Raw genomic sequence first — 14,898 nt, 5'->3', positions numbered from 1 at the left:
TGATGATTATATGATATTTATCCTGCTGGCTTTATAGACCTAGTGCAAGGAAAGTTAATAAAAGAGATGGAAAGAGGTATTCTGTAAGGTGGAGAACTGGCATCATGAGTTTAGTAACCTCAGAGCTGCTCAGGGCACGTATGTAGAGGTAACAAAGTCCTTTCTTTTCGTCTCACCTTGGGTAATACCCCAGAGCACCACACAAACTGTGTGGTCTGTGGGTCTGCCTGGTCCAGGACCCGTGGGCAAATGTGTGCAATTCACTCTGCTAGCAGAACAAATTGCCACTCAACCGTAGGATAATATTCTGTTATTTGGTCCTCCCATAAAAAGCCAGTAGGTGACCGGATTGAACTAGAGAAACGCAAGGAGGGGACAAGTTTTTATAAGAAAGCGGTCATGCCGTAAGAGCCTGGAATGGAGCTGAGCAGTGAGACTCGTCTTCTGTGTTTAATTCCAGATGGACAATCCCTGTCTTAAAAATAAGCCTTTCCTGGTAAAGAAAATTAAAATTCTGCTGCTTTCTCAGTTTTATTTGATGTTCTCTCAGGTGAATTGACCAGAAGGCGTATACAGGTCCCAGACCAGTTAAGTCTCTAGGTTTACTTTAAATAGAGGACTGCTCGTATTCTAAAAGCATTCTGCTAGATCGGAGCTTTTGGAGAAGAGACTTGTTGCGGCTCTAGTTTAGAACATGTTTTGGAGCACAAATCATCGGTCAGCATGATACATTAAAATGTTGAAAATTGACTATGAAAAGAGTAGTTTTCATCTCTTTTTTTTTTTTTTTTTTTTTTTTTTTTTTTACTGATCTTTAACAACAACTTCTTGCTAGAATCAAGGAATTCTATTTTATTGCATTAAATAGCGGAGAGAACATGCAGGCACAATTTACCTGACTTATTTGTGATCACGAGGTGCCTCCTGGCCAAAGCCAAGGAGGGGCTCTGTTTGCCTTAACGGTCTTTAAAATGGCCAATGTTTACTGCCACTGCGAAATGTTTATCAATGTACAGATTATATTTGATGTGAATTTGGGATTTTCTTTTTCCAAATAACTGCCTGTTGTTTAACCTGTTCTTAAAATCATAGAATTACAGAATTGTCTAGGTTGGAAGGGACCTTTCAGATCATCAAGTCCAACCATCAGCCTAACTCTGACGACAACCATCACTCAACCACATCTCTAAGCACTATGTCTACCCGGCTTTTAAATACCTCCAGGGATGGCGCCTCAACTCTTTAAGTTTATTCATTTATGAATGCATGACACCGAAATTTATTATTTTTTTTTTTTTGTCCGTATTTTGGTAGTATGCTTATCTGCAATTTCTTAGGCAGTTAGAACTTGCAACAGATAATGTTACCTTCTTGTTTGCTGAGGGCTGGGGGGGGAAGTACTTTTTATATATATAGCCTTAGCGCCATTAGCAAGCTGGTTTTTTTTTCATAAAGAGTTTGCAACTCACGTGAACGTGTATAAATGTTTTCAACAGGTTGTATCAGTCTGTAAAAATTCTGTACTCCTTTGGGATTTTTGTGACCTATTCGATTCAGTACTACGTCCCTGCAGAGATCCTCATTCCAGCTGTCATCTCCAAAGTGGAGCAGAAGTGGAAGTTACTCTGTGAGCTTGTGGCGAGAGCACTTTTAGTCTGCTCGACCTGTAAGTATGTGCAGAACATCCGTAAAAAAAGCGTGCTGTTACGCGTTGTTGGGACCTGCTTATTTAAATACGTGTTGTGTTACTTATTTTTCTGGAGGCTAGCAAACCTGAAATTTTGTTTCAGTGACTCAGTATGTTTTGACTTTCATGAACAAGTGAATCTAATGTTGTATTTGTATTTTAACCACGCTTTTTTTTTGTAGGTGTGACCAATTATTTGACAACCATATCTTTTGCCAATAACACACTAAAGCTGCCAACTTGAAAATAATTTCTTTAGAATAAAAGTTTTTAAGTGATACCCACACGTTGCTGTTTCATGTCAGCGTTTCTCTGTGTGATCTACAGTACATGTTGCTCGGGGAGAAATCCTTTTTTCTGTTTTGTCAGTCGGAGGATTAAGCCTACGGTGTGCTGCTCTGTGGCCATACAATCGCATTGGCAAACACGGATGCCTGAGTCAGAGTGTTCGTGGGGGGCCACTTTTTTTAGGTGATAATGCTCCAAAGTAGTTTTGTATATCTGCCCTCACTGCTGCTTACTCCTATTCCTACTCATCTAGGAACCAATTCCTGAAGATAATGACCTGAGGAGGAAGTTTAGGTTTGTCTTTACAGCTCCCATCTAAAGTGCTGAATAACGTAAGAAGCTTTTCTCAAAGATGTTATAAAAAATTGTTTCTAATACAGAGCAGCCTTCTTGACTCCGCCATTTGTACGAGCTGTGAAACAAGCTGTTTGCCTTAAAAAGAATGAAAACTGCCAAACAAACAAAAAAATCCCGAACCTTGTTTTTTAGGGGGAAAATATTGATGAAAAAGTAGAGTTGAGTTTTTGTTGGCTCTGCTGACTTGGCGAGTACTGACCAGTGGCCAATATACTAGATGGCAGTTAAGAATTGTCTGTTGTCAAAGAGAACTTGAACATCTGCTGAGACCTTCTTAAGGCCAAGCCTGTTGTTGAGAGAAATAGTTTAATGTTGGCGCAATTTAATTACCGCAGTAAGCGCGGGGAAATGCTATTGATCTAGAAACTTGCTGCTCTGAAAATACATCTGCTATGTGAAATAATAACAAAAAAAATGTGAAAAACTTTCTTGAATAATGAAGTGCTGATCTCCTGAAGCACCATATAGCCTGTGTTCTGCTTCTAGTCTTCGTGGTGCGTAAGATTTTAGTTTTCTAATTCTTCTTTAGATTTTAGATTCTAGTGTTCATGGTGCTGTTAAGATTTTAAGATTGGGGATAGATGAATAGCTCTTGTAATACCTGAGAAACATCTAGATCAAAAGGCTTCAAGCTCCAGAACGCTTTTTAGTGTCTCCCTATGACTCCAGTAAACTCTTCAGTCTTAACGTATCTTGGTGTCATGAGGCCCTCAACTTCCACTCATTCTCTGTTGCCCTTCGTGTGCCCATTATAACCTGCCCTGGAAATGGTATCTTGATTCCTTGAAAAGCTAAAATTCTTGTAGATCCAAACTGATGTTTACAGCTGAAGGTTTCCAGAGTTTATAGACAAAAAAGATGCTTTCAGTGATGTGCCTGATGAGAAGAGCCTGTGGTGAATAGGTTTGAAAGCACATGTGCCTGTTTGACTATGGGAAATTATAAACGTGACTCTGTGACATTCAGCCCTAAGTGTTTGTTTCTGTTCGGGTTTTTTTGGTTTTTTTTTCAATTTTATTATTGAGCTTTGTACTTACTGGGTAGTCTGGGAAGGCAAAACTGGGGAGCAATCTCAAAGAAAAGCAAGTAGAAAAAGAAAGAGGATTTACTTTAAAATCTGGGAGTCTGCAAAAGGTAAAAGGAAATGGGAGCAAATCAGAGGTGGGGTACCTTGTGAGCAGGACTTGAGAATGTAACGGTTGCCGGTTGGGTATAATTGACTCCAGCTGGGGGAACTGGGATAGGAGGAATGTAGTCCACCATGAATTGTGGTAGGTGGCTTTTTCCCAGGGGTATGTTGACATGTATTCTCTCTTATTCTTCTTGTTTTCATGCAGTTGGGCATTGTACTTTTTTTCAGATTTTTTTTTTCTCTCATTATAAAACAGCAGCTAATGGCCTTTCTTTTCTGAAGGCATAATAAATACTTTAAAATGATTCAATATAAAGTGAATGCTATATCTTTATTTCTTTTTTAAAGAAAATTGTATAGTAAAATTGAACCTGGCGTGTGCCATTGAAACTGATCTGTGATGCGGATCTCTAAAATGGACCTGCTGAGGTGTTACAGGTGTTACTGGGATGTTTGAGGGTATTGAATTGTTTGCTCCACAGCACAGAAAAGTAAAACTAAAAGTTTGCTGTTAAATGTTTGATATTTGCCGGGCTGTTGTGTGATATGTTGTGTTTATTATCCTAGTTGTCATTGGCGGGTTTTTTCAAGTAGTCCCTACAAATTCTATGCGTGCAGTATCTATAACACTTTTTCACCAGCAATTGTGTACGTAAGCTCCCATCCTTACACTCATCTTCTGTTTGTCATTTTTCACTGAGGCATCGGTTAGAAACCAGAATTGATAGTCCTTTGCTTTCACAAGGTGCAGACCATGGTTCCTAAAATGATTCAGAAGAGTGTTCCTTTATTAGAATGAAAAAGCCCCAAACCTTTTAAATTGAGTTTTAAAAAAGAAATGGTTCTGGTATCAGTGACAGAATATGTTGTAATGTCTGGACCGTTCAGAGGTCAGGCACTGCTTAAAGGGACTCTGCCTGCTTGAAAATAATTCTCTAAAAAAAGAAACTTCAGCTGTGTTACTAATAACACATTAGCTTATTAAGAGAAGACTGGGAAAAAAAGTTATTACTGATTTGGGGGGCTTTCGCATTTCTCAAATAAAAATCAATGAAGTCATTGGTTTATTGTTGCAGTATATCAGAAACTTTGCTGCGAAAAAGCATACCCTGGACGGTTTTTGTTGTTGTTCTTTTGCCTGGTAAGGTTTGCTTTAAGTAAGAACTTGATAAATGACTGGAGATGTAACACGCATCCAAAAAAACCTGTGCCTTCCTTCTGGTTTTTCATTATTTACTTGCTCGGTTTTGGGCACTTCGCATTGCGGGAGGATGATCACAAGTATATTATGTGTTTTTAGATTTGCGTGGTTGTGCTTCCTCTGCTGTTGTTTCACACAAGAGACCTTATCTGAAACACGGTATGGAAAAGGGACTTGACCCCTAATGTCACTATTCCGAGCCGAGCCTTCAAGCCTGGGGCAGGAGAGGAGCATCCCCAGCCGTTGGGAAGCGCGTGGCTGGGCTGGCTGGTTGCCACCCTGGGAATAGGTCAGTCTGTGCTCCCTGAGCCATTCCCAAGGAGCAGTGAGATCACCTAGACCCTTCTTCTAGACAGAATTGGTAGTTAAAGCCTTTCAAAAGATTGTTTTTGACTATATTGGAAAGTAAGTTACAAATAGATTTAAGAACAATGTTCACAGTAGCTGTCTGAAATTTCACATCTGTTCTTAGCAGTTTTTTCAAGACTCTGGCACGGTATTATTCATGATAAAAGCAAATACTAAGGTGTATTTTTGCTGGGAGAATGCTGGACTGGCAAAAGTGTGCTTTTCCTTTGTTTATAGCCCCTTGTTTATACCTTCCAAACAAGGAAACAGTGCGCGGAAATTACTTGACAGACCCTGTTCCTACTGCTTTTCTCCCTTCTTCCAATGTAGTTTAGTGTTAAAATAGCATCTTAGTATTGCATGGGTAAAACTGTAAGTCAGATACTTCCGAACTTTAAGAAAAAGGAGGGAGAAGGGCAGTTTCTGCTTCATGTGATATTGAACACATTTCCATTTCATCTGCAAGAGATGTGCGTCAGTTCGTCGTTGCTTGGATTTCTTGCTGGCTTTGGTTGAAGGCAGGCGGGAGCTGTGATTGAAAGCTGGGCTAAGCATCACTGGGGGGCGGGGGGGGGGAAGTTAGAAACTAGGGATACATACAAACAGAAGGAATGGGAGGAGAGCCACCGTAGGGTTTGGAAAGCGCTGAGAGCAGACGTGGAGGTGCCGTGCCTTATGGATGAAGCCCATCACTACAGCAGTCCTGCAGGCACGTGCCTAAGGGTCTCCTGCAGCTGCCTGCCTTGCAGCCTCCGCCCGATGGCGCGCCAGCTGTGTCCTTTGGTGGGTCGGGTCGGCTTATTGTTCTATTTAGAGACACTCCTTGTAAGACATAAGAAGACAGAAATTCTCTCTGATGGTGCTCAGACAGTACAACCGCATCCTTGTAGCTTCGGTAGGTTCTGTTACTGTTGCACGTGCGTTCGTATTTGAAGTTTTTCATTTATTTTTCTCACAGATTTTGGTTGGTGTTTGTGGTATTTGAATGACAGATAACTTCAGTATCTTCCAATATTTGTCAGGGTGGAATTGTTATAAAGTTAAAAGTATTTAGCCTGATTTTGTATCTTTAAAACACGTCACGCAAATAGTTTGGATGTGTGTTGGCTGCTTGGGTAACGGTTGGGCACCGTGCCCGTGGTGTGGCCCGTAGCTGAGCCTGTTACGTGATGGGGTTGTGGCTGCCGCACGTTGGCATCAACCGTTTGAGAGTGAAGCTTTTAAGTTTGCTTCTGAAGGAACTGGACCATCCTGGCTGAATTGTTAAAAGCTTTGTCAATATCTTTACATAGAATAGTATAAGTTTTACTTTTATCTTTTAAAAGACCAGTTTGTCTGGGAGAACAAGAAAAAAAGCCTACCCAAATAAGTCCCGTTTTGTGCATTGCTTGAAATAAGTTGCCATTATGTCATGAGAGTTTTTCGCTCTTCCCTGCTTACCTGGTGCTGAGATCACCGTAATTCTGGAAGGGGGGAGTTGGGAGAGGTTTTGTTGAGCCTAAACAGTTAATTCTCTGGTGTTAACTTCAAAATGTGCTGAGCACACGGAGATTGAGAGGAGACGTGGAGATCATCGGCTTCAACTGATGCATTGAACCAAGCATTAGTCATATTGATGCTCAATAGCATCAGATCTGTACACTTCTATGGATGCCTCTCAGTGAAAATTGTGGCTAAAAAATTTAGGACGGGGCAAGAATCTAAGTTTCTAGTAGAATATAAATGTAAATTTCTTGCTTACTCCCTAGCAAAGGCTTACTCATGTCTGCTGCCAGAAGGGCACTAAAGTTAAATTGTGCTTGCTGGAGGTGTTGGAAGAACTACAAAAAAAAAAAAAAAAAAAAAAAAAAAAAAAGTAGCATTGAGAAAATAGTTTTCATCTGAATGGTGGCAGCAGATCCATGAAGAAGTAAAGGAATAAAATAGAAAAGAACAATTTAAGCAGTACTTTAGTTTTTAAAGAATAAGTTGCTTTTGATTTATTAGTTTCAAGATAGTAGTAAAAGAATTTTTTTTGGTAAATTGGTAGAAGCTGCTGAAGAGCATCAGGAAATATAATGGAGAAAACTGGAGCTGAGACTTAACAGTATCTTTCCTCCACACAAAAAATACAGATTTTATTTTATTTTTTTAATAGCTTAATTTAGGGCTGCATTCCTGCAGCCACAGTGCTCCTGTTAAAATGACAATTAAGAAATATTGCGTTTGAACGTGGATGCAGAGATATCGGTTGAATTACCAGCTGTCTTGATTGTTAGCTTGAAATTAAACAAATTTAATTGAATGGCTGATCCAGCTAAGTGTGAACTGAGCTGTTAGCGAGCTGCTTTCCATTAAAAAAAAAATTAGCCTGAGCTTAGTGAGTAATTTTACCAGGTGAATCAATGGGTTATTCAGTTGAATTTACCAGTTACGCTTGTCTAAATATTTCCCCATTTTAACTGTACCTGGTTTTAGGAAAGAACAGGTCTTGATGCTGAACAATTAGACACAAGATAACATGATGTTTACGAGAGATCTTACTCTGTTTAGTGGCATTGTGCCAATAAAATGCTTGCTTAGTGTAGCTGCAGCAGAGGTAACATGAGGGAATTTTAAGATCTGTATAGATCTTAATACGTGCTTTTAGGATTAAGCACGTGCTTTTAGGATTAAGGATTTTTTTGCTTTTAGGATTAAGTGATAATCGTTTATCTAGAAGTGGTTTTCTCAGTCATGAGACAGAGAATTTTTGTTCTTTTTAAAGGTAATATTAATGACAGATAAATTGAATAGCTAATTTAGGATCTAAAAAAATTCCGGATGGGATTTAGAATATCTGTGTGGTCTGTAACAGGCCCCTCGTATTTGGCTTATACACCAAATAATTGTTTATGAATTGTCAAAGGACTAAAAGGTCATATTTAATTAATTCATTTGATTTTTATTTTTTTTTCAGTGTGCGTTTGTATATTTTTTTTTTTTCTTGGATATGGGTGCTGATGAGCATAATTCTTACTTCCTAGTGGAAGATCCTGTGCTGTGCTTTTCAGTTGAGAGACGAGAACAAGCATTATTGTGTGGTTTTTAGGCAGATACTTAGGCATGAGAAATAGATAGGTGAAATCCAGGTTCTTCCAGCCTGTTCGAGTATCTTTGCAAGAAGAATGGGTCTCTTAATATCAGGGTTATTTCCTGTTTATGATTTATTTCTTTCTTCTGATGTGCCATTATGAATTATGGCACATCTTATGCATTGCTGTTGGCATACGTGTTACGTATATATAATAACTAATCTTTTTCTCACAGTACAGGTATTAAACTTTTTTTTTTACCTGACTTTAACATATGGATACCAATCTATGGATTATGATTAATGGTTGTTATGGATTATTTGAATGGTGCTCAAAGTGTTTCTTGTGAAATAAGTTGTATGAGATAACAGGTTGGGGATTTTCTTTCCAAAATAAGCAATTTGCCAGAAATAACTGTAGGGTCCAGCGGAACGGTCTAATGTTAGTATTCCGTAAAGCCTTATGAAATCAGCTGGTTTAGCTCTTGCTTTTGGTTCATTGTTTCAGCTGACATCAGATCTTCTTTAACAGTGGCTCTGATATGCACCCAAACAAGACATTACTTGCAAATTGTTATATTTTTAAAACCTTATACAGAAAGTTCAGGTTGTAAAGTAAATTCCTGAGAAGTTAAAACATGTCCTGCTTTATTTTATTTTTTTTTTTGGTCTTTTTTTGTATTGCTGTTGTGTAGGTTGGATCTCCTTCCATTCAGGTGTTAATTAGGATTCTGTGAATAAGTTCAATTTTTGAAGTGCAGCTGTTTTCCAAAATTTCTGTAGGTATGGGACAGGAAGAAAAGTATGGGCTTTGTGAATGAGGTGAAAACCAGAAAATTTTGAAAGATAGGAAATAAGAAAATTTAAAAATAGTTTCAAATAACAGCAATGTCTTTGTCATAAAATTTGCTTTTTTTTTTTTGAGAGAGATTTGTTTTAGTATTAAAAAAAACCCCCAGAACATTTAAGAACAAATAGTTTAGCAGTTCGTTTATGTACTCTGCAATAGCTGATCCTATTCCGGGGCAGTAATTATTTCCTAGTGAACAGACCTTATTACTTCTCACAGTTTAGTATTTGCATTAAATATGTATTTTACAACTCTGCAGGAATTATTGTGGAAAAGCATTATGGTATTGTAATTGAAAATTGGATTATAGCAGAGCCTTTTTTTTTTTTTTTTTTAAATTTGTGGTTCCTTTTACAGGTTCCTTTGCGAAATTAAAAAAAAATCTAATCTATTCTAGCTTGCTTTTCACACTTTTTAAAATATGAATTTTGATGTTTATTTTTCTTATTTCTTATTATAAGGCTACCTTTTCTCTAATGCTTTACGGACTTTTGTGCCAGGCTCTGATACTGGCTGGGTTCCTTGGGACAGCTGGTGACGGATGGGTAGTAATGGCAGCGCTGGGATGAGGAGTCAATTAGCAGCCTGGTCTGTGCATTGCATTTAAGGCAGAGTTGGGTGGCACCGTGTGCAAGTTTATCTTGAAAATGTGTAATTTTAAATGAGATGAACTTTATTCTCTGCGGTTTATACCAGTTTCCACCTGACAGGTTTCAATATCAATATAATTTTAACCTATAAAATTCCACATGGAGTTTTCCGACCCAATAGCACGGCACTATCTTTTTGCTTATTCCTTATCCAGTATCTCCTGAATATCAATCTTACCAATTTTCAGGGACAGATTAGCCGTAAAAAAAAAAATATTAATGAATGTGGTGTTTTCTAAATTTATAACTTCAACCTTTGGAAAAAAGATAGGAATTTTAACTTACTTTTTCCCCTAAAGGAAATTCTAGCACAGCAGATTTCTTGATGCCCTTCTAGGCTTGATGAGCAGGAGTAACAGATGTGCTCAATTATCCTGCTGCTATTCAGGAGAGACGGGTTTAGTTCTAGGCTGCGACATTCGGTGTTCCTTGAAGAACCCAGCTGATCTTCCTGGGTATAAACGCTTAGTATTTAGAAGGATTCCAAAGCCAGATATGTGTATTTGCTATGGGATTGTCAAGGCCTGCAATGAAAATGGAGTAAGGTAATAGAAATAGTGCAGCAAATTGAGATGCCAACATGTAATACAGAAACTAGGTATTATAATATATAATATTACATATCTGGGTATTACATATGTATATCTGGGTGTCAAATGTGGATTCATGCATAAGACATAACTTCTTTAAATACATTAACCAGAGCATTCTGTAATTGGTGAAAAGTATTCTCAAAACTAAGATTAAATATATGTTTTTGTAGTTTAAGTGTTATTAGAGCAAAGAAAGACGAGAATTACATTCTGTTTGAACAGTTCAGCGATTCCTTTCGAGCTCATGCCTTCAGCAAACACAGTGAATAAAAATTACAAGGCTATGCTTATTAATTTTAAATATTTTTAGTTACTTATGCTACAGCACACTTATTGTGAAGTGCAAGTTGAAGATCCATAATGCCATGCACAGCATAAACCCACGTGGCAGTGCGTGCTCTGAAGGTCTTGTGTGATGCATGGCGTAAGATGCAAAGTGCTATGTGGCTTAAGAGTCATCTAGTTCAACGTGCAGAAGTCTCTTCTCTGGACCTCTTGCACCTCCAGTGGTCATCCTAGCTGCACTCCTTGTAAGCAAGGGAAAGAAACAGATACTTGGAAGGGCACAATTAATCTGATCAGGTCTGAGCGGGTCCAGAGGAGGGCCACGAAGATGATCCAAGGGCTGGAGCACCTCTCCTAGGAAGACAGACTTGAGAGAGTTGGGGTTGTTCAGCCTGGAGAAGAGAAGGCTCTGGGGACACCTTGTAGCAGCCTTCCAGTACCTAAAGGGGGCCTATAAGAAAGCTGGGGAGGGGCTGTTTGCAAAGGCATTGTTGCGTGAAAAGGGGCAAAGCGGTTTTAGCAGAAGATAAACCCCCTTGCGTTCTAACACTCCTCACCGAGGTGGGAGGCCAGGTGCGGCTGGGTTTAAATTCTGAGTGATGGCCAATTCAGCACTATCAGTCCAATCGCGTTTAATATGTATTGAACTATTACGATTTGGATACACTAATAGTGGACTGCACCTTCAGTCTAGTCGTGCTCCTGAACTAGCACGGCCTCTCTCGAGTCTTTGGTCGCGTTCAGTGAGAAACCAAAACGGCTAGCTACTTAAAAAAGTGCAGTTTATTTAAACAACAGATATATAGGTTCTTAGGATTGCCGGTGATAAATACACTGTCTGCAAAGCACGTGCAAATGAAAGTATTGTTACATATACAAAACGCGCGACAAAGTTATAAACGATACAGCCTGGCTTTAAATGTAAGAAAAGAGAGTCTCTAGAGAAATTTCTAAGTTTCCCGAGGAAGCACTTGGTATAATCTAAGTCTTACCCAAAGGCGTCCCTATGGGGGGGAAGAGAGGCTCAGCCCGTCGACTGATCCCAGAAGTCAGTGATGTAATTCTTTATGATGGTGTCTTCCCTGGGTATCCCCCCTCTCTTGGGCTATTTTTATACTATTTGTTATCTTCAAGGTGGAGTTTGAGTGACTTTAGTCATACATACTTTTATCATGATTGGTGTAAATTTCTCTCGCTTCACAATTAAAGGTATAGTTTACGAGAAATTCAGGGCGCAGACTCAAGAAGGAGTGGTCGCACCTTGGAGGCGGGTAGCCTTCGGGATGGAGGTGTGTTTTGGTATTATAATGACATTATAATGAGCAAAGTTCGCACAAAGGACAGCATTTCATCAAAATTTGACAAAATGTTGGCTCTGAGCATCTAGCGGGCAGCTAATTGGCAGCTTATCTGTTTCATGGTATCATCCCATTCCTGTATCCGCTATACATCATAAGGTAAAGCCACAGAATAATTGCATCCCGTCCCGTACCTCATGTAGCTTATCAGGGAACCACAGATGTTGTGTCCTTCATGCCAGCTGCGGCTATTTTCTACCTCAGAAGCCTCTTGATTTTATACTTTTCCTTAATGTGTGAACAATGCTGTACTTCTGTATTCTTTAGCCAATTTAGTATTTATTCCACAGGCATGTAGCGACAGGACAAGGGGCAATGGTTTTAAAGTAGAGCAGGGTAGGTTTAGATTAGGCATTAGGAAGAACTTCACAATGAGGGTGATGAGACACTGGCCCAGGTTGCCCAGAGAAGCTGTGGATGCCCCATCCCTGGAGACATTCAAGGCCAGGCTGGATGAGGCTCTGAGCAACCTGATCTAGTTGAAGATGTCCCTGCTTACTGCGGCGGGGTTGGACTAGACGACCTTTAGAGGTCCCTTCCAACCCAACACATTCCATGATTCTGTGATCTATTTTACATATTTGTAAATATCTAAACTGGTCCAAAGAAGTGCTATTTTCCTCCTTTGGGCTATTGAAGGACTATAGGTGGCATATCTAGCATTTGTTTTGGTGAATCTTTATCAGAAAGACTGAGAAGTGATGCTGAATGTCATGCTCAGTTGCCTGCAATTCAGTCCTGTCTTCCCTAACAATTTAATAACTAATCAAGCCTACTTCTGTCTTTTGTTCCATGTTATATTTGTAAGCATAGAGATGGAAAATATAATGAAATGGTGATATGGAAAATATAATGAAATGGTGATATGAAAAGCCTTTGTCCAAATAACAAAAAAATATGTATTCTCTAGCTAGTGGAAAGTGATTTTTGTTTGTAATATGTTCATGGCTTTGTATCTCTCCGTTATTTTGTCCCATTATATTTCTATGCATGAACTGGCTTAGAAGAGAAGGTTATTTATGGGGTGGCTTCTTAAATGTCGTACGCGAGCCAGTGATTGTCTGTCATGCTTGTTGAGTGGAGCAGCTATTTTTGTATGTACTCCTTACGCATTTTACATCTGTCCAGTGGTTCATAGACTTGAAATTTCCATAAGATCCAAAAAATTCCTATGGGGGAAGTAAAGGAAAAGGCAGATGGAAAACCACCTAAAGAATCTCCCCATTATTTAAAGGAGATTGGCATATGTCTTCCTTCCTCCCTCTTGATATGCAACAGCGCAGAATTGAAAAGGTATGTTGTCTTAATGGGAATACCAAAAGTAATAGGGTGCCATGCTATGCTTACTTCATTGATCTGAGTTGAATATTGTTAAATATTTATCTGTAAGCTTTCGCTTGATGAGGTCCCACAGTGTAGGTGTAGTGATAATGAGCGGCATTGATTTACGGTTGCAGGAAGTCTGAGGGAGCTGTAGCACAAGAGAGGTCCCATTCACTTTTTAACCCTTATGTTTTCAAAGTCATGTTTAGGATTTATTAGTTTGTCACTTCTTGTTGCTCCTGTAAACTTCTTCCCCCCCCTTCTTTTTTTAGAGGGGGTTATTTATTTCTCTTTTTTTTTTTTTTTTTTTTTTTTTTTTTAACCTGTAACTTTCCCTAGACCTGACTTGCACTGTGGCCCCCAGACTTTTGTCCTGGCACAAGAAGAAGAGCCGAGTTCTACAGTTTAGGAGATGGAGGGAGGAAAAGGAATATCTTTACAATATGCCTTATGATACATGAGTCAAGTTAACAGTTTACTGCTTACAAATGTAGGATATCTTACTCTTCTTTCTGTGGTTTTTTTTTTTGTGTGTGTTTTGTTTTGTTTTTTTAATCCGACCCTGGTATGTAATCCCATAGTTTTTCTCATGCTGGCTCTGGCATTCCATCAGAAAAGCAGAAAAGAGCAGATTGGATTCACTAATCAGCACAAACCCCCATGTTCTGTGTTTAACTGTTTCGTCTGTTTTTCAGTTCAGCAAGTGATGGGTTGTATTGTGTTTTGACTTGCGGTAATTGCTCATTGATCAAAGCTGTTCTGCAACACAGCAAAATACAAATTCTTTGTCTGGTACTTTTGAAGTTAAACTACGTTTTTATTTCATGTGGGCTTTTCTGGTAAGGTTATCTAGATTATAGTTCTTCCTTCAGTAAAAAGTATCTTCAGCCACATTCCTGTCTTATAAACTGGTAACTCATTAGCAAGGCGTTTCTGTGGTTAAACAAAGCACATGTAACTGATAACCATACAGTATCAGGCAGTCCCCATTTAATTATAAGCTTGAAAATTGTGCCAGACTCCTTTTGATGTTTTATATATTGCGCAGCCTTTCAGCTGAACGTCTTACCTCCTGGTATCAGAGGGCCTTTTTGACAAGATGACTGAGCAGAGGCCAGCTGTGGATTGGGTGCCCAAAGCATGAGGGGGTGCCAAAGGATGTTCTTCTGCAAACATCTGACCGGAGCTGTTCCTTAGTGTTAATAGTTTGCCTCGTCTTGTCTTCGTGCTGTTTGGTAGATATACTGGAAGCTTCGATTCTGCATTAAGGTTGAGGTGCCTTAATTTGTGTACCGTTGTGGCTGATTTTTTGGGGCAATGTTTGAGACTTACTCTAGTAAGAGTGCTTAAATGAAAAGGACATCAGAACTATGTCTGTGTTGTGCTAAAAGCTGCAGTTTAATATTGAATACAGTTTTCTAGCAAAGAAAGATGTAGATGAATTTTCAGATTAGAGCAGCATCGATGTGTGATGACTTCTGTCCTCCACCGTCCTGACTAGCTGAGGAAAAAAAACCTGTATATGTTTACTCACCTTCCCAGACGGATGGGGTTTCATGTTTGTTCTCCACTCTGGCCAATAAGGAGTCACAGTAAGACCAAAATTGTTCTTTTGATGTGGGTGTTTTTTTTTTTTGTTTTGTTTGTTTTTTAAATCTTCAGAAGCTTTGTCCTCCAGCTGAATATCATGAGGTGTTTTTCGTGCTTCAGTTGGTATCTAGTGTGTTCTGTAACTGCAGATAATGGCATTGCTAACCGTAGGGGATGAGTTCTG

General features: G+C 39.1%; 1 protein-coding gene across 1 annotated transcript in view; it reads left to right on the top strand.

Moving 5' to 3' along the window:
- Positions 1–14,898, top strand: part of SLC36A4 (solute carrier family 36 member 4) — a 109,274-nt gene that overhangs the window by 47,016 nt on the left and 47,360 nt on the right. The window contains exon 10 of the mRNA XM_063329118.1: positions 1,497–1,666. Within this exon, the coding sequence (XP_063185188.1) occupies positions 1,497–1,666 (170 nt within the window). The remainder of the gene's footprint in view (positions 1–1,496; positions 1,667–14,898) is intronic.

This window comes from Chroicocephalus ridibundus, chromosome 1, assembly GCF_963924245.1.
Source record: "Chroicocephalus ridibundus chromosome 1, bChrRid1.1, whole genome shotgun sequence".
Classification (NCBI taxonomy): Eukaryota; Metazoa; Chordata; class Aves; order Charadriiformes; family Laridae; genus Chroicocephalus; species Chroicocephalus ridibundus.
The sequence above is the reverse complement of the archived record's forward strand: the minus strand, read 5'-3'. Positions and strand labels throughout refer to the sequence as shown.